General features: G+C 53.5%; 1 protein-coding gene and 1 long non-coding RNA gene across 2 annotated transcripts in view; one reads left to right on the forward strand and one right to left on the reverse strand.

The window, feature by feature from the left end:
• LOC140208682 (uncharacterized) overlaps positions 1-16129 on the reverse strand; it is a 27605-nt gene extending 11476 nt beyond the window's left edge. The window contains exon 1 of the long non-coding RNA XR_011888868.1: positions 16047-16129. This is a non-coding gene — a long non-coding RNA (uncharacterized lncRNA). The remainder of the gene's footprint in view (positions 1-16046) is intronic.
• The window catches only part of LOC140208681 (NACHT, LRR and PYD domains-containing protein 3-like), a 59453-nt gene extending 41779 nt beyond the window's left edge, over positions 1-17674 (forward strand). Inside the window, exons 8-12 of the mRNA XM_072277539.1 lie at positions 12790-14527; positions 14975-15061; positions 15217-15387; positions 15543-15710; positions 15857-17674. Coding sequence (XP_072133640.1) covers positions 12790-14527; positions 14975-15061; positions 15217-15387; positions 15543-15710; positions 15857-15944 — 2252 coding nt within the window. The 3' untranslated portion in view covers positions 15945-17674. The remainder of the gene's footprint in view (positions 1-12789; positions 14528-14974; positions 15062-15216; positions 15388-15542; positions 15711-15856) is intronic.
• The last annotated feature ends 2996 nt before the right edge of the window (positions 17675-20670 follow it).

Genomic DNA, 20670 nt, shown 5'->3' on the forward strand with positions numbered 1-20670 from the left:
AGAAAGGTGCAATAGAGCCAGTAGAATATCAAACAGAGCATCAGGATACAATGCAACAGAATATGAAACATATAGTTAGGATATCAATAAGCAAAGAAAATAGATAATCGTGTGATAAAGGAAAACTTTCCAACAAAATTTACTTCAAGGCTGAAGAAAATCTGAATTTACATCAAGGATCAAGAAAATCTGCCAAACAGAGCTGAACAGTAAAAATATAACAAAGGTAGTATACACTCACTATGCCCATATTGACGTATAATTTTGGTATAATATCCTGGTCTGAAACAGATCTGGAAAATATGCAAAGAAAAATAAGAACTTAAATGACAGTTTCTAGAAAACGCCATGTGTACTGGAGCACACTTAGATTGATATGAATGAGGACAGTATGAGTATGGTGAATAACAGATCTAAAAAAATGAGACAACAGCCAGATAAAAATTCTCAGAATCAGGGTTAATATCACAGACACATGTCGTGTAAACTGTTTTTCTGTGCCAGCAGCACAATTACAGTAAAGTGTGTGCGGTGAGCGTGTATATATGTGTACAATTGTAGAAATAGATTTGTATCAACGTGAATTAATCAGTCTGATGTCCTGGTGGAAGAAGCTGTCCCGGAGCCTGTTGGTCCTGGCTTTTATGCTGTGGTACCGTTTCCCGGATAGTAGCAGCTGGAACAGGTTGTGGTTGGTGAGATTTGGGTTCAGAATGATCCTTTGGGTCCTTTTTACCCCGTCTCTGAAAAGCCCTGAATAGTGGGAAGTTCACGTCTACAGATGCACTGGGCTGTCCGCACCACTCTCTGCAGAGCCCTGCGATTGAGAGAAGTACAGTTCCCATTCCATGTAATGATGCAGCCAGTCAGGATGCTCTCAACTGTGCCCCTGTAGAAAATTGTTAGCATTTGGGGGCCCATCCCAAACTTCCTCTACCATCTGAGGTGAAAGAGGTGCTGTTGTGCCTTTTTCACCACGCAGCCGGTGTGCACAGACCATGTGAGATCCTCAGTGACGTGAATGCCAAGGAAATTAAAGCTGTTCACCCTCTCAGCCCCAGATCCATTGATGTCAATAGAGGTTAGCCTGTCTCCATTCCTCTTGTTCTTGCGACATTGCGACCAGCTCCTTTGCTTTTGCGACATTGAGGGAGAAGTTGTTTTCCTGACACCACTGTATCAGGGTGATGACTTCTTCTATGTAGGCTACCTCGTTATTATTTGAGATTTGGCCAATCCATATAGTATCGTCAGCAAACTTAATTAGCAGATTGGAGCTGTGGGTGGCGACACAGTCATGTGTATACAGAGAGTAAAGGAGGGAGCTTAGGACACAGCCCTGAGGGGCACCTACATCGAGTGTCGGAGGGGCAGAGGTGAGGGAGCCCACTCTTACCGTCTGCTGGCAATCTGATAGGAACTCCACGATCAAGCTGCACAAGGCAGGGTCAAGGCCGAGGTCTCTGAGCTTCTTGTCAAGCCTGGAGGGAATGATGGTGTTGAATACTGAACTGTAGTCCGAGAACAGCATTCTCACATAAGCATCACTCTTCTCCAGATGTTTAGAGGCACTGGCTGTCCACTGTATCTATTCTTCTTAATATCTTATACACCTCTATCATGTCTCTTCTCATCCTCCTCCTCTCCAAAGAGTAAAGCCCTAGCTCCCTTAATCTCTAATCATAATCCATAATCTCTAAACCAGGCAGCATCCTGGTAAATCTCCTCTGTACCCTTTCCAATGCTTCCACATCCTTCCTAGAGTGAAGCGACCAGAACTGGACACAGTACTCCAAGTGTGGCCTAACCAGAGTTTTACAGAGCTGCATCATTACATTGCGACTCTTAGACATTATCCCTCGACTTATGAAAGCCAACAACCCATAAGCCTATTTACCTGTGAGGCAACTTTCAGGGATCTGTGGACATGTACCCCAGATCCCTCTGCTCCTCCACACTACCAAGTATCCTGCCATTTACTTTGTATTCTGTCTTGGAGTTTGTCCTTCCAAAGTGTACCACCTCACACTTCTCCGGGTTGAACTCCATCTGCCACTTCTCAGCCCATTTATGCATCCTATCAATATCTCTCTGCAATCTTCGACAGTCCTCTACACTATCTACAACACCACCAACCTTTGTGTCATCTGTAAACTTGCCAACCCACCCTTCTACCCCCACCTCCAGGTCGTTAATAAAAATCATGAAAATTAGAGGTCCCAGAGCAGATCCTTGTGGGGCACCACTAATCACAACCCTCCAATCTGAATGCACTCCCTCCACCACCACCCTCTGCCTTCTGCAGGCAATCCAATTCTGAATCCACCTGGCCAAACTTCCCTGGATCCCATGCCTTCAGACTTTCTGAATAAGCCTACTGTGTGGAACCTTGTCAAATGCCTTACTAAAATCCATGTAGATCACATCCACTGCACTACCCTCATCTATGTGCCTGGTCACCTCCTCAAAGAACTCTATCAGGCTTGTTAGACATGATCTGCCCTTCACAAAGCCATGCTGACTGTCCCTGATCAGACCATGATTCTCTAAATGCCCATAAATACTATCTCTAAGAATCTTTTCCAACAGCTTTCCCACCACAGACGTAAGGCTCATTGGTCTATAATTACCCGGACTATCCCTACTACCTTTTTTGAACAAAGGGACAACATTCGCCTCCCTCCAGTCCTCTGGTACCATTCCCGTGGACAACGAGGACATAAAGATCCTAGCCAGAGGCTCAGCAATCTCTTCCCCCACCTAATGGAGAAGCCTGCAGAATATTCTGTCTAGCCCAAGGGACTTATCCATCCTAATGTATTTTAACAACTCCAACTCCTCCTCTCCCTAATATCAACATGCTCCAGAACATCAACCTAACTCATATTGTCCTCACCATCATCAAGTTCTCTCTCATTGGTGAAAACTGCAGAGAAGTATTCATTGAGCACCTCACTCACTTCCACAGCTTCCAGGCACATCTTCCCACCTTTATCTAAATGGACCTACCTTCACTCCTGTCATCCTTTTGTTCTTCACATAAGTGAAGAATACCCCAGAAGAGATCCCAATGATCCAAACCCCCTGCTCCCTGCACCAACTCCTCAGCCACGCATTCAACTGCCATCTCCTCCAATTCTTACCATCACTGTCACGTAGCACTGGCAGCAATCCTGAGAACGCCACCCTTGAGGTCCTGCTCTTCAGCCTTCTGCCTAGTTCCCGAAACTCACACTTCAGGACCTCATCCCTCTTCCTGCCTATGTCGTTGGTGCCAACATGTACCACGACTTCTGGTTGCTTTCCCTCTCATACCAGGATGTCGTGCACCCGGTCAGAGACATCCCGGACCCTGGCACCCGGGAGACAACAAACCATGCGGCTGTCCTTCTCACGTCCACAAAATCTCCTGTCTGCTCCCCTGACTATAGAGTCCCCAATGACGACAGCTCTCCTCTTCTCCGTCCCACCCTTCTGCACCACAGGGTCAGACTCAGTGCCAGAGGCCCTGCCACCGTGGCTCACACCCGGTCGGTTGTCCCTGCCAACAGTATCCAAAATGGTGAACATATTATTGAGGGAAATGGCCACAGGGGTGCTCTGCACTGCCTGTCTGCTCACCTTCACTTTCCCCCCTCTGACCGTCACCCAACGACCTGCTTCCGACAGCCTAGGTGTGACTACCTCCCTGAAGCTCTCATCTATGACTGCCTCATTCTCCCTTATGAATCGAAGGTCATCCAGCTGCTCTAGATTCCTTCCAGATCGCCAAGATCTTGACACACTGTGAGACCGCACAGACCCCTGATAGTGTCCTGAGACACTCTGAGACCCACGCACCCCTGACAACATCCTGTCACGCTGTCAGACCCCACACACCCCTGGCCGGCTCCTGACACACTGTGAGACCGGACACAAACCTGAGAGGGTCCTGACACACTGTGAGATCCCACACACTGTTGACACAGTCCTGACACACTGTGAGACCCCACAGGGACCTGACAGTGACCTGACGCACTGTGAGACTCCACACACACCAGACAGGGTCCGGACAACTGTGAGACCCCACACACCCTAGATAGTGTCCTGACAGACTGTGAGATCCGACACACCCCTGAGAGAGTCCTGACACACTGTGAGACCGCACAGGACCCAAAAGGATCCTGACACACTGTAAGACCCCACACACCCCTGACAGGGACTTGACGCACTGTGAGACGCCACACACTCCTGACAGCGTCCTGACACACATTGCGATCCCACACACATCTGAGAGTGTTCTGACACACAGTGAGACCCCACACACCCACGACCAGATCCTGACACACTGTAAAACCCCGCAAACCACTCACGGTGTCCTGACACACTGTGAAACCCCACACACCACTGACAGCGTCCTGACCCACTGTGGACGCCACACACCACTAAAAGGGACCTGTCACACTGTGAGACCCCACAAACCACTGACAGGGTCCTGACACACTGTGAGACCACACACACCCCTGACAGGGTCCTGACACACTGTGAGACCCCACACACCCCTGACAGGGTCCTGACACACTGTGAGACCACACACACCCCTGACAGGATCGTGACACACCACACAACACCACACACACATGAAAGGGTCCTGACACACTGTGAGACCCCACACACCCCTGGAACGGTCCTGACACACTGTGAGACTGCACACTCCCGTGACTGGGCCCTGACACACTGTCAGACCCCACACATCCCTGACGGGGACCTGACGCACTGTGAGACCCCACACACCCCTGACAGGGTCCTGACAGCCTGTGAGATCCGACACAGCCCTGAGAGGGCCCTGACCACTGTGAGACCCCACAGGCCCCAGAAGGGTCCTGACACACTGTGAGACCACACACTCCCCTGACAGGGTTCAGAAACGCTGTGAGACCCCACACACCCCAGAAGGGTCCTGACACACTGTGAGACCCACACACCCCTGACAGGGACATGACGCACTGTGAGACGCCACAAACCCCTGACAGGGTCCTGACACACATTGCGATCCCACACCCATCTGTGTCCAGACAACCAGTGAGACCCCACACACACCTGGCAGGGACCTGACACACTGTGAGACCCCACATACCCCTGACAGGGTCCAAGCACTCTGTGAGATCCCCACACCCTTGAAAGGATCTTGACACACGGTGAGACCTGACATACCCCTGACAGTGTCGTGACACACTGTGAGACCCCAAACACACCTGACAGGTTCCTGACAAACTGTGAGACCCCACACACCCGTGACAGGGTCCTGACACACTGTGAGACCCCACACACCCCTGACAGGGTCAGGACAAGCTGTGACGCCCCACACACACCTGACAGGACACTGACACACTGTGAGACTCCACACACACCTGACAGGACACTGACACACTGTGAGACCCCACACACACCTGACAGGACACTGACACACTGTGAGACCCCAGACACCCCTGACAGGGTACAGAAACACTGTGAGACCCCGAACACCCTGACAGGGTCCTGACAAACTGTGATACACACACACCGCTCACAGGGTCCTGGCACACTGTGAGACTCCACACACCCCTGACAATGTCCTGTCACATTGTCAGACCCCACACACTACTGACAGGGTTCTGACACACTGTGAGACCCCCCACACACCTGACAGGGTCCTGACACACTGGAAGACGCCACACAGCCCTGACACGGACCTGACACACTGTGAGACACCACACATCCCGGACCGGGGCCTGACACACTGTGAGACCCCACACAACCCTGGCAGGGTCCTGACAAACTGTGAGACCCCACACACACCTGAGAGGACACGACACACTGTGAGACTCGACACACCCCTGACAGGGTTCTGACACACTGTGGACGCCACGCACACCTGACAGGGTCCTGATACACATTGCGATCCCACACACACCTGGCAGGGTCCTGACGCACTGTGAGACCCCACACACCCTGGATAGGGTCCTGACACACTACGAGACCACACACACCCCTGACAGGGTCCAGACACACATTGCGATCTCACACACATCTGAGAGGGTTCTGACACACTGTGAGACCCCACACACCCCCGACAGGATCCTGACACACTGTGAGACCTCAAACAACCATGACAGGGTCCTGACACACTGTGAGACCCCACACACCACTAAAAGGGACCTGTCACACTGTGAGACCCCACAAACCACTGACAGGGTCCTGACACACTGTGAGACCACACACACCCCTGACAGGGTCCTAACACACTGTGAGACCCCACACACCCCTGCCAGGGTCCTGACACACTGTGAGACCCCACACACCCCTGGAACGGTCCTGACACACTGTGAGACTGCACACTCCCCTGACAGGGTCCAGACACACATTGCGATCCCAGATACCCCTGGCAGGGTCCTGACACACTGTGAGACCCCAAACAACCCAGGCAGGGTTCTGACACACTGTGAGACCCCACACACCCCTGATAGGATCGTGACACACCACACGACACCACACACACATGAAAGGGTCCTGACACACTGTGAGACCCCACACACCCCTGACAGCGACCTGACCCACGGTGGACGCCACACACACCTGACAGGGTCCTGACACACACTGCAATCCCACACAACCCTGGCAGGCTCCTGACACACTGTGAGACCCCACACACCCTGGATAGGGTCCTGACAGACTGTGAGATCCGACACACCCCTGAGAGTTTCCTAACACACTGAGAGACCCCACAGGCCCCAAAAGGGTCCTGACACACTGTGAGACCACACACACACCTGACAGGGTTCAGAAACGCTGCGAGACCCCACACCTCAGAAGGGTCCTGACACACTGTGAGACCCCACACACACCTGACAGGGACATGACACACTGTGAAACGCGACACACCCCTGACAGGGTCCTGACATACATTGCGATCCCACACACATCTGTGTCCAGACAACCAGTGAGACCCCACACACACCCGGCAGGGTCCAGACACACTGTGAGACCCCACACAACCCAGGCAGGGTCCTGACACACTGTGAGTCCCCACACACACCTGCCCGGCTCCTGACACACTGTGAGATCCCACACACACCTGACAGTGTCTTGACACACTGTGAGACCCCACAAACCACTGACAGGGTCCTGACACACTGTGAGACCACACACACCCCCGATAGGATCGTGACACACCACACGACACCACACACACATGAAAGGGTCCTGACACACTGTGAGACCCCACACACCCCTGGAACGGTCCTGACACACTGTGAGACTGCACACTCCCCTGACAGGGCCCTGACACACTGTCAGACCCCACACACCTCTGACGGTGACCTGACACACTGTGAGACCACACACACCCCTGACAGGGTGCTGACACACAGCGAGACCCTACACACCCCTGACAGGGCCCTGACGCATTGTCAGACCCCACACACCTCTGACGGGGACCTGACACACTGTGAGACCCCACACACCCCAAAAGGTTCCTGACACATTGTGAGACCCCACACACCCAGGATAGGGTCCTGACAGACTATGAGATCCGACACACCCCTGAGAGGGTCCAAACACACTGTGAGACCCCACAGGCCCCAAAAAGGTCCTGACACATTGTGAAACAGCACACATGCCTGACAGGGTTGAGAAACACTGTGGGACCCAACACACCCCAGAGGGGTCCTGACACATTGTGGACGCCACACACACCTGACAGGGTCCTGACGCACTGTGAGACGCCACACATCCCTGACAGGGACGTGACGCACTGTGAGACCCCACACATCCCTGGCACGGTCCTGACACATTGTGAGACCACACACACAACTGACAGACAGGTTCCTGACACACTGTGAGACCCACACACCCTGGATATGGTCCTGACAGACTGTGAGATCCAACACACTCCTGAGAGGGTCCTGACACTCTGTGAGATCCCACGTACCCCTGACAGGGCCCCGACACATTGTCAGACCCCACACACCTCTGACGGGGACCTGACACACTGTGAGATTCCACGCACCCCAAAAGGGTCCTGACACATTGTGAGACGGCACACATGCCTGACAGGGTTCAGAAACACTGTGGGACCCCACTCACCCCAGAGGGGTCCTGACACACTGTGAGACACCACACACCCCAAAAGGGTCCTGACACACTGTGAGACCCCACAGGCCCCAAAAAGGTCCTGACGCACTGTGAGACCACACACACCCCTGACAGGGTTCAGAAACGCTGTGAGGCCCCACACACCCCAGAAGGGACATGACGCACTGTCAGATGCCACACAACCCTGACAGGGTCATGACGCACTGTGAGACGCCACATAACCCTGACAGGGTCCTGACACACTGTGAGACCCCACACACCCCTGGCACGGTCCTGACACACTGTGAGACTGCACACACCCCTGACAAAGCCCTGACACATTGTCAGACCCCACACACCTCTGACGGGGACCTGACACACAGCGAGACCCTACACACCCCTGACAGGGTGCTGACACACAGCGAGACCCTACACACCCCTGACAGGGTGCTGACACACTGTGAGACCCCACACACTCCTGACATGGTCCTGACACACTGTGAGACCCCACATACCCCGGACAGGGTCCTATAGAAAATAGACAAGAGACATTAGGTGCAGGAGTAGGCCATTCGACCCTTCGAGCCTGAACCGCCATTCACTGTGATCATGGCTGATCATCCACAATCAGAATCCAGTTCCTGCCTTATCACGTAACCTTTGATTCCACTATCTTTAAGAGCTCTATCCATCTCTTTCTAAATAGCATCCAGAGACTTTGCCTCCACAGCCTTCCGGTGCAGAGCATTCAATATATCCACCACTCTCTGGGTGAAAAAGTTTTATTCAATTCCATTCTAAATGGCCTGCTCCTTATTCTTAAACTGTGGCCTCTGGTTCTGGACTCACCCATCAGCAGGAACATGTTTCCTGCCTCCAGCTTGTCCAATCCCTTAATAATTATAGATGTTTCAATTAGATCCCCTCTCAGCCTTCTAAATTCCAGAGTATACAGGCCCAGTCACTCCAATCTTTCGACATATGACAGTCCCGCCATCCCGGGAATTAACCTTGTGAACCTACGCTGCACTCCCTCAATAGCAAGAATGTCCTTCCTCAAATTTGGAGACCAAAATTGCACACAGTACTCCAGGTGTGGTCTCACCAGGGCCCTGTACAGCTGCAGAAGGACTTCTTTGCTCTAATACTCAATTCCCCTTGTTATGAAGGCCAGCATGCCATTAGCTTTCTTCACTGCCTGCTGTACTTGCATGCTTACTTTCACACTGATGACACTCTGTGAGACCCCACACACCCCTTACAGGACCCTGATACACTGTGAGACCCCACACACCCCTGACAGGACCCTGACACACTGTGAGACCCCACACACCCCTTACAGGACCCTGACACACTGTGAGACCCCACACACCCCTGACAGGGACCTGACACAGTGTGAGACCCCACACACCCCTGACAGGGTCCTGACATACTGTGAGACCCCACACACCCCTGACAGGGACCTGACACACTGTGAGACCCCACACACCCCTGACAGGGACCTGACACAGTGTGAGACCCCACACACCCCTGACAGGATCCTGACACACTGTGAGACCCCCACACACCCCTGACATAGTCCTGACATACTGTGAGACCCGACACAGCCCAAACGGGTCCTGACACACTGTGAGACCGCACACACCCCTCACAGGTTCCTGACACACTGTGAGACCCCACACACCCCTGACAGGGACCTGACACACTGTGAGACACCACACACCCCTGGCAGCGACCTGACGCACTATGAAACGCCACACACCCCTGACAGGGTCCAGACACACATTGCGATCCCACATACATCTGAGAGGGTTCTGACACACTGTGAGACCCCCCGCAACAGTGTCCTGACCCACTGTGAGACCACCCACACCCACAACCAGATCCAGACACACTGTGAAACCCCACGAACCACGCACAGTATCCAGACACACAGTGAAACCCCACACAACCCTGCCAGGGGCCTGTCACAGTGTGAGACCCCACACACCACTGACAGGGCCCTGACACCCTGTGAGACCCCACACACACCTGGCAGGGACCTGGCAAACTGTGAGACACCACACACCCCTGACAAATTCCTGACACACTGTGAGACCGCACACACACCTGAGAGGTTCCCGAAAAACTCTCAGAACCCTCTCACAAGACCCTGACAGGGTCTTGACACACTGCGAGACCCCACACACCCCTGACAGCAACCTGACACATTGTGAGACGCCACACACACGTGAGAGGGTCCTGACACAGATTGAGATCCCACACACATCTGAGAGGCTCCTGACACACTGTGAGACCACCCCTGACAGTTATCTGACACACTGTGAGACCCCACACACACCTGACAGGGTCCTGACACACTGTGAGACCCCACACACCCCTGACAGGGACCTGACACACTGTGAGACCCCACACACACCTGACAGGGTGCTGACACACAGTGAGACCCCACACACTACTGACAGGGTCCTGACACACTGTGAGACACCAGACACTATTGACACAGTCCAGACACACTGTGAGACCCCACACACACCTGACAGGGTGCTGACACACAGTGCGATCCCACACACATCTGACAAGGACCTGACACACTGTAAGACCACACACACAACTGACAGACAGGGTCCTGGCACACTGTGAGACCCCACACACCCACGACCAGATCCTGACACACTGTGAAACCCCACAAACCACTCACAGTGTCCTGACACACTGTGAAACACCACACAACCCTGGCAGGGTCCTGGCACACTGTGAGACCCCACACACCCCTAACCGGGTCCTAACACTCTGTGAGACCCCACACACTATTGACACGTTCCTGACACACTGTGAGACCACACACACCCCTGACAGGGACCTGACGCACTGTGAGACTCCACACTCACCTGACAGGGTCCTGACAGACTGTGAGACCCCACACACCCTGGATAGCGTCCTGACAGACTGTGAGATGCCACACACTCTGACAGGGTCCTGACACACAGTGAGACCCCACACGCCCCTGACAGGGACCTGACACATTGTGAGACGCCACACACCCCTGACAACGTCCTGACACACATTGATATCCCACACACTATTCACACGGTCCTGACACTCTGTGAGACCCCACACACACCTGAAAAGGTCCTGACACACTGTGACACCCCACACACCACTGACAGGGACCTGACACACTGTAAGACCACACACACAACTGACAGACAGGGTCCTGACACACTGTGAGACCCCACACACCCCTAACAGGGTCCTAACACTCTGTGAGACCCCACACACTATTGACACGTTCCTGACACACTGTGAGACCACACACACCCCTGACAGGGACCTGACGCACTGTGAGACTCCACACTCACCTGACAGGGTCCTGACAGACTGTGAGACCCCACACACCCTGGATAGCGTCCTGACAGACTGTGAGATGCCACACAGCCCTGACAGGGTCCTGACACACAGTGCGATCCCACACACATCTGAGAGGGTTCTGACACAGTATGAGACCCCACAAACCACTCACAGTGTCCTGACACACTGTGAAACCCCACATAACCCTGACAGGGTCCTGGCACACTGTGAGTCCTAACACACCCCCGAGAGGATGATGACACACTGTGAGACCCCAGACACCCCTAACAAGATCCTGATGCACTGTGAGACACCGCACACCCCTGACAGGGTTCTGACACACTGTGAGACGCCACACGCATGACAGGGTCCGGACACACATTGAAATCCCACACACATCTGAGACGGTCATGATACACTGTGAGACCGCCCCACCCTCCCCGACAGTGTCCAGACAAACTGTGAGACCTCACACACCCCTGGCAGGGTCCAGACACACTGTAAGACCCCACACACCCCTGAGAGGGTCCTGACATACGGTGCGATCCCACACACCCCTGACAGGGCTCAGAAGCACTGTGAGACCCCACACACCCCAAAAGGATCCTGACACACTGTGAGATTCCCCCCCACCCCCAGAAAAGGGTCCCAACACACTGTGAGACCCCCAAACAAATCACTGGGTCCTGACACACAGTGAAACCCCACAAACCCGTGACAGCGTCCTGACAGACTGTGAGAACCCACACACCCCTGGTATGGTTCAAACACGCTGTGAGACCCCACACACAACTGACAGACAGTGTCCTGTCACACTGTGAGACCCCACACACTCCTGACAGGGACCTGACACACTGTGAGACCCCACACACACCTGAAAGGGCTCCTGACGCACTGTGAGACCCGACACACCCCAAAATGGTCCTGACACACTGTGAGATCCAACACAGCCCTGACAGTGACCTGACGCACTGTGAGACGCCACACAGCCCTGACAGGGTCCTGACACACATTGCGATCCCATACACACCTGAGAGGGTTCTGACTCACTGTTCGATCCCCCACAACAGCATCCTGACACACTGTGAGACCCCCCACAACCACCACAAGATCCTGACACACTGTGAAACCGCACAAACCACTCACAGTGCCCTGACACACAGTGAAACCCCACACACCCCTGACAGGGTCCTGAAACACTGTGAGACCCCACAGGCCCCAAAAGGTTCCTGACACACTGTGAGACCCCAATTAATGCAATAGCTTTGAGCTAACTCTTGTGTATTTAAATACCGAGTTCTGAGTTGAGGCATCTAACAGTTTGTTCACTGTCTGTTCCCATGGAAGATGTTCAGCAGAAACACAGGGAGACTCTGCGGACACAAACTGAAACACTGAGAGTGAACACGATCCTGATGAGGGAGAAGGTGAAGGTTTTCCAGCTGGTTGATCGATACGCTGAGCTCACGGTCATTTCTACTGTTCGAGATCGGAGACTGGTGGAACATGAGCTGCTGGCAAGAGGCAGAGACCACGAGGAGTGGAGAGAGGAACATCTCCGCAGAGAGCTGGAAAAAATCCGCACTGATCAGCTGTTCCAGAGCAGCTTTTCCTGGAGTAAATCCAAATCTGGGAGTTCGGCAGCAGTGGCCGGAGTCCCGGGGATCGGGAAAACAACAATGGTACAAAAGATTGTTTATGACTGGGCGACGGGGAAAATATTCCAACAATTCCAGTTTGTCTTCAGTTTCAAATTCCGGGATTTAAACTCCATTAACTGCAGAATAAACCTGAAGGAACTGATTCTGGATCAGTATCCTTACTTTGGGAATATCCTGAGAGAAGTCTGGAAGAACCCAGAGGGATTGCTGTTTATATTTGATGGTTTGGATGAATTCAATGACAAAATTGATTTTGCTGACGGTCAGAGAGACACAGAACCTCGGTCCACATGCACAGATCCTGAATTCAAGTGCAAGGTGTCTGACATTGTATACAGTTTAATCCAGGGCAAGCTGCTCCCAGGGTGTTCAGTGCTGGTGACCACCCGCCCCACTGCGTTACATTTACTGGAAAAGGCGAAGATCAGTGTCTGGGCTGAAATCCTGGGATTTGTTGGTGAGGAACGGAAGGAATATTTCATCAGGCATTTTGAAGATCAGATGGTGGCAGCAGCTGTTTTCAAACACGTGAAGGAGAACGAGATCCTGTACACCATGAGCTACAACCCCTCCTACTGCTGGATCCTCGCTCTGGCACTGGGCCCCTTCTTCACACAAAGAGTCAGCGACCCGCAGCGAGTTCCCAAGACCATCACCCAACTGTACTCCTACTATATTTACAACATCCTGAAAAACCACGGCCGTGAGATTGAGAACCCCCGTGATGTGTTACTCAGGGTTGGTCAGATGGCCTTCAGAGGAGTGTTCGAGAAGAAGATTGTGTTTACAGATGGAGATTTGATCAACTACAATCTGCAGCCTTCCCAGTTCCTGTCCGGGTTCCTGATGGAGCTTTTGGAGAGAGAGGATTCAGTCTGGAGCGTGGTGTACACATTCCCACATCTCACCATCCAAGAGTTTGTAGCTGCAGTTGCACAATTCCTAAATCCACATCCCGGGGATGTCCTGAGATTCCTCACTGAAGCCCACAGCACGACAGACGGTCGATTTGAGGTATTTCTCCGTTTTGTTGCTGGTCTCTCCAACCCAATGACAGCTCGGGGTCTGGAGGAGTTTCTGGGTCCATTTCCTCATCAAACAACCTGCCGGGTGATTGACTGGGTGAAGGAGGAGGTTAAACGCCAGAGTGGAAACACGGGGAGTGAAGCTGGTAAAAGGAGCCTCCTGAACACATTGCACTACCTGTTTGAGTCTCAGAATCGTGGACTGGCTCAGGCCGCACTGGGATCTGTGGAAACACTTTCATTTCGTGGAATGACACTGACCCCGATTGACTGCGCGGTCCTGTCTCATGTCATCGGACTCTGTGATACAATAAAACACCTGGACCTGGAGAACTGCAACATTCAGTGTGAAGGAATCCAGCGGCTGGGACCCGGGCTGCACAAGTGCCAGGAGTTGGGGTAACTTGATTTATCTCTCACTCTGAACTGTGAAACTGTCCAGTTGTGTTGTTTCAATGTAAAGGGATTTGGGTAAAACTGTGATAAATACGATTGTGAAGAATTGTGACAAATGCCATCCCCCTTCCTCCTGTGGGATCTCTCTTCCCCATCCCCATTCCTCCTTCATCCCTGCCCCTCCCGACCCTCTCACATCAGGAACACGTTTCTAGCCATCGGGGAATGAGACAGAATATGTGGAGTTTGCAGGGTCACACCGACAGACTAAATTACTGACATTCGGTGAATACCCTGGAGCTGGGCAGTGAGGGACATTGACAGTGATGGGAACTCCGATCAGTGATTTACTGAAGGGTTTAATGTTTCCTGAAATATCCGAGTGAGAGAAATTCCCTCAGACCCACAGTTTGAATCACTTTGTTCATCAATTTGTCTGTTTGTGTTTAGACTGAGTTATAATAAACTGGGAGATTCAGGAGTGAAACTGGTGTCTGCGGCTCTGAGGAAACCAAAGTGTAAAATACAGACACTGTGGTAAGTACCAGACTGTGGGAGATTGTGTTTACAGTCACCGGGTGTCTGACACTGAACATTAATGTGATCAGTAATTGTGTTACTGATAAACACTGGGGATTTGTACCGTCTCCTGTCTCTCTGTGTCCTTCACCCTCACTCTCTCTCATCTCCAGGCTGAGTGAGGTCGGTCTCACAGATTCTGGTGTCGAGGATCTCGTCTCCGCTCTCAGTACAAACCCATCACTGACGGAGCTGGACCTGAGTGATAATAAACTGGGAGATTCAGGAGTGAAACTGGTGTCTGCGGCTCTGAGGAACCCGGAGTGTAAAATACAGAAACTCTGGTAAGTACCAGACTGTGGGAGATTGTGTTTACAGTCACTGGGTGTCTGACACTGAACAATAATGTGATCAGTAATTGTGTTACTGATAAACACTGGGGATTTGTACCGTCTCCTGTCTCTCTGTGTCCTTCACCCTCACTCTCTCTCATCTCCAGGCTGTGGGATGTCGGTCTCAGAGATTCTGGTGTCGAGGATCTCGTCTCCGCTCTCAGTACAAACCCATCACTGACGGTGCTGGACCTGGTATCAAACTCGCTGACAGAGCGATCTGTCCCCGCTCTCCGCCGCCTCATACTGACCCTCCCGAGTCTGGAGCGGATCTGGTGAGTGTTTGTGTTAATGTTCAGTGTGATAAAATATCAGCGGATCCGCGGGTTTTCTGGTGATATTTGTCTGTGAGTGTTGTCCCCTGTTACTGACACTGTTGTGTGATCTGTTTATTTCATCTTTATTCTCCCATCTGTTTCAGTCTGGAGGGGAATCGGTTCAGTGAGACCGGGGAGAAGGAACTGAGATCTCTGCAGGAACCCAGACCCGGACTGACAGTGACCGTGTGAACATCTGAATGTGTGAACATCCCCGCCCGCGGGATGCCGACAGTTTAGCCGATTCCCCGCCCTCCCCTTTAACCCCCACCCTCCCCCCCACCTTCCGCTTACCTTTAATGGCCACGCGCCAGGTTTAATTCCCAACCGTTTTTAACGGAACTAGCTTCACGCTCGCGCTGTGCGTCGTTCGCTGTTCTCCCGTGGTGACGTATTTCGGCCTCCTGTCCAGCGGCGCTGCTCTGCCGGATGTGCACCGTCCCATCACACACTCCCGGTGTCAGACACAGAGTGAATCTCCCTCCACACCATCACATCACACACTCCCGGGGTCAGACACAGAGTGAATCTCCCACCACACCATCCCATCACACACTCCCAGGGTCAGACACAGCGTGAATCTCCCACCACACCGTCCCATCACACACTCCCGGGGTCAGACACAGCGTGAAGCTCCCTCTACACCATCCCATCACACACTCCCGGGGTCAGACACAGCGTGAATCTCCCTCCACACCGTCCCATCACACACTCCCGGGGTCAGACACAGCGTGAAGCTCCCTCTACACCATTCCATCACACACTCCCGGGGTCAGACACAGCGTTAAGCTCCCTCCACGCCGTTCCATCACACAATCCCAGTGACTCCCTTGTCCATTCGTCCCCCCCACATCCCTTCCCACCTATCTCCCACCCAGCACTAATCCTTGTAAGCGGAACAAGTGCTACACATGCCCTTACACTTCCTCCCTCACCACCATTCAGGGCCCCAGACAGTCCTTCCAGGTGAGGCGACACTTCACCTGTGAGTCGGCTGGGGTGGTATACTGCGTCCGGTGCTCCCGATGTGGCCTTCTATATATTGGCGAGACCCGACGCAGACTGGGAGACCGCTTTGCTGAACAACTAAGCCCTGTCCACCAGAGAAAGCAGGATCTCCCAGTGGCCACACATTTTAATTCCACGTCCCATTCCCATTCTGACATGTCTTTCCACGGCCTCACTGAAGATGAAGCCACACTCAGATTGGAGGAACAACACCTTATATTCCGTCTGGGTAGCCTCCAACCTGATGGCATGAACATTGACTTCTCTAACTTCAGTTAATGCCCCACCTCTGCTTTGTACCCCATCCCTTATTTATTATTTATTATCATTATTATTTTTCCCCATTTTTTCTCTCCCTTTTTTCTCCCTCTGTCCCTCTCACTATAGTGGGTTCACCTCCCCTTTCTTTTTCCCTAGGCCTCCTGTCCCATGACCCTCCCCCTTCTCCAACTCTGTATACCGTTTGCCAATTAACTGTCCAGCTCTTGGCCCCATCCCTCCCCCTCCTGTCTTCTCCTGTCATTTCTGATCTCCCCCTCCCCCTCCCACTTTCCAATCTCTGACTACCTCTTCTTTCAGTTTGTCCTCACTAAGGGTCTCGACCCGAAACGTTGACTGTACCTCTTCCTATAGATGCTGCCTGGCCTGCTGCGTTCACCAGCATTTTTGTGTGTGTTCCTTGGTTAATGTGGCCACCAGGGATGGAGTGAGACACTGACTTACAATGGCCACTGTCGCACACAGAATCTATGGCGAAGGAACATGCGGTGCCCATGGATACAATCCCGGGATCGAGTGTGTTATTGATTGTAATAACAGTATTTTAATTTGTGTTTTATATAGTCTTGGGTATTGCATGTATGTTTTAATTCTAATAATTTTGTCATTGAATAAACTAATGTATATATCTCAGATATTCACACATACACATATACATGTGGGTTTTGGGGAGGAGGGGTGAGGGGTTTGGGAGGAAGAGGAGTGACGGGACGAGGAGTGGACTGATGAGACGGTGACCGTGGCGAAGTCATTGACTCAATAGGGGACGAAAAGGGGAGGCGAAAGTTCCTGTCACAAACTGGTGGTGACGTGGATAAGATAGAGTCGGGGTGAGGAGGAGTGAAACGACAGGAAGGGAGCGGGAGTGATGGGACCAGGAAGGAGGGAAAGTAATGGGACGAGGTGGGAGGGGATCTGATGGGATGGGAAGGGAGGGGAAGTTGCAGGACCAGGAAAGAGGGGTCTGAAAGGACAGGGTGGGCAGGAACAGGATGGGGAGTGTGGGGGAAGGGTGGGTGGTTTCGATCCTTCACAAATAAGACGGACGGCAAGAAGGGGGGTGTGGACAGGGGAAATGGGGAGCGAGGGGTCGAGACGCGATCTGCGCTGATGGGACGGAGAGTTGAGTGTCTGAACGGAGGGAGAGGGGAGAGACTCACTCAACGAGAGAGGAAAGGGATCGGGTGAGGGAGTGAAATTTCCCATCGGAAAATGTTCACCACCCAGGATGTGTTGGATGGCGGGAGAAAGGACAAGGGGACGGAGAGGGGAGGGTGTCAGGAGTGATGGGGTGAGTAGTGGAGAGACTCACTGGGTAACAGAGAGAGAGGGCGATGAGGAGAGGCGAAAATTGGCATCGCAAAATGGCAGCCATCCAGCGTAAGTTGAACAACATCGAGGTGGCGGGGAGAAGAAAGCGAGGGGAGGGGTTTGCGAGAGATGGGATGGGAAGGAGGGTGACAGGATGGTCATTGTGAGGGAGATGACTCACTGAGTGTGGAGGGAGGGGGAGTGATGGGATGGGAAGGAGGGTGACAGGGTGCAGAGGGTGAGGGAGTGACTCACTGAGTGGTGGAGCGAGGGAAGGGGTTTGTGAGTGATGGGATGGGAAGGAGGGTGACAGGATGGTGAGGGTGAGGGAGTGACTCACTGAGTGGTGGAGGAAGTGGGAGGGAGGTGGAGTGATGGGATGGGAAGGAGGGTGACAGGATGGTGAGGGTGAGGGAGTGACTCACTGAGTGTGGAGGGAGGGGAGGGGTCTGTGAGAGGTGGGATGGGAAGGAGGGTGACAGGATGGTGAGGGTGAGGGAGTGACTCATTGACTGGTGGAGGAAGTGGGAGGGTGGGTCACACCCGGTCACTGAGTGTCTGTCGGCAGAAGGTTAAATGGAGAGTTGGGAGAGCTGGGGGCGGGGGGGAGGAGAGGAGGGATGAGGAGTTGAGATTGAATAAACAGGGAGGGAAGTGAGTGGGAGTTGAGGAAAAGGATGTGACTATTTCTACGATGCTGGGAGAGCAGTTGTCAATGGTAACCATCACAAAATGACCACCAGCCAGGGTGAGACGGGCGGTGATAGAGGGGACAGAGAGCGGAGTGTGTCAGGAGTGACCGGATGCCGAGGGTGGGAGAGGGCGACTCGTAACAAGAGAGCTGGAACTGGGGGGTACCCACGGGGAGGAATGTGACCACGGGAATGTTACCCACCCCCACCAACTCCGTCTCCAAAATCCTGTCTTGATTTTTCTATCAGGCCGCTCGGCCCGAATCCTTCGGGCTGTCCCGTGGATCGGGGAACGTGTCGTCGCTGGGGCCCGTCAGAGGCCGGGGTGGGCGCCGGTTTGCTGGAGAAGATGGAGGCGAGGTTCGGCGGTGCGGGCTGGTTAGCTTGGATCACCACCATTTTCTGTGGGTGGGGGAGTGGGAGAGATCAGATTGAGGAGGGGAGGGGAGAAAGAGAAGGTGAGGAGAGGAGAGGGGATCCATTACCCACTCCCTCAGCCTCTCTCTCCCTCCGTTCCTCCATCTCTTCCCCCCACCTCTCTCTCCCCCACCCTATCCTCCTCTCCCCACCCCTTTCATTCCCTTTCTGCCCCCATCTCTCTCTCTTGCTCCCTGCCGTCTCACCCCACCCTCTTTCCACCTCCCCCCATCTCTCCCACCCACGTCCCATCCCCCGCCGCCCACCCCCCCCAGGTGCACAGGAAGATCCCACTCACCACCGGAGGCCGCACGGCGCAGCACTTGAGGTTCCTGCAGTTGACGATGGCCGTGAGGACGGACATCACCAGGGAGACCAGGCAGTTCACCAGCAAAATCACCGTCACCCCGCTCACAGACCTCTGCCAGAGGGAGAGAGGGAGACATGGGGTGAGAGAGGGAGAGAGAAGGGCTCGGGCCGGGGAAGAGAGAGACAGAAGAGGGGGGGAGAGAGGGTAGGGTTGGGAGCAGGAGTGTGGGGTAGGCGGAGGTGGGAGACCCAGACGGGGAGGAAGAGACTGGGGGGCGATGGGTGAGGAAGAGAGGGGGTGGGTGGGAGAGAGATGGGGAGAAAGAGGAGAGGCGGCAGAGAATAGTTGATAGAGGGAGAGTCAGACGGGAGAGAGAGAGGGGAGAGGGAGCGGTGGGAGACAGAGGGTACAGAGAGGAGAGAGGGAAACGTGAGAGGCAGGAGATGAGAGAGGTAGGACAGGGAGGGAGAGAAAGGTGGAGAACGGGGGGGAGAGACGGAGAGGGGTGAGGGACAGAGAGGGGTGAACGAGGTAAAAGAGGGAGAGGGGTGGGAAATCGAGAAGAGTGAGGGACACAGAGGGGTGAACGAGGGAGAGGGGAGAGAGGGGGTGAGAGACGGAAAGGGGGAAAGGGGGGTGAAAGACAAAGTTGAGCAGAGAGGAGAGATAGAGTGTGGGAGAGTTGAGAGTGTGAGAGAGAAGAGGGGTAGTTCCGAGGGAGGGGTGAGAGGGGAAGAGATAGTGAGGGGGGGGAGTGAAGAGGGAGAGATGGCCGGTAAGAAGGAGGAGGGGAAGAGCTGTTTGGGTATGGGGGTCAAGTCGGGGGAGAGGGAAGGAGTGCGTTGGGTGGGGAGAGAGGGGGAGTGTGGGAGAGGGAGATGTGTTTACAAGTGTTGGGGGG

Source organism: Mobula birostris, chromosome 13, assembly GCF_030028105.1.
Source record: "Mobula birostris isolate sMobBir1 chromosome 13, sMobBir1.hap1, whole genome shotgun sequence".
Classification (NCBI taxonomy): domain Eukaryota; kingdom Metazoa; phylum Chordata; class Chondrichthyes; order Myliobatiformes; family Myliobatidae; genus Mobula; species Mobula birostris.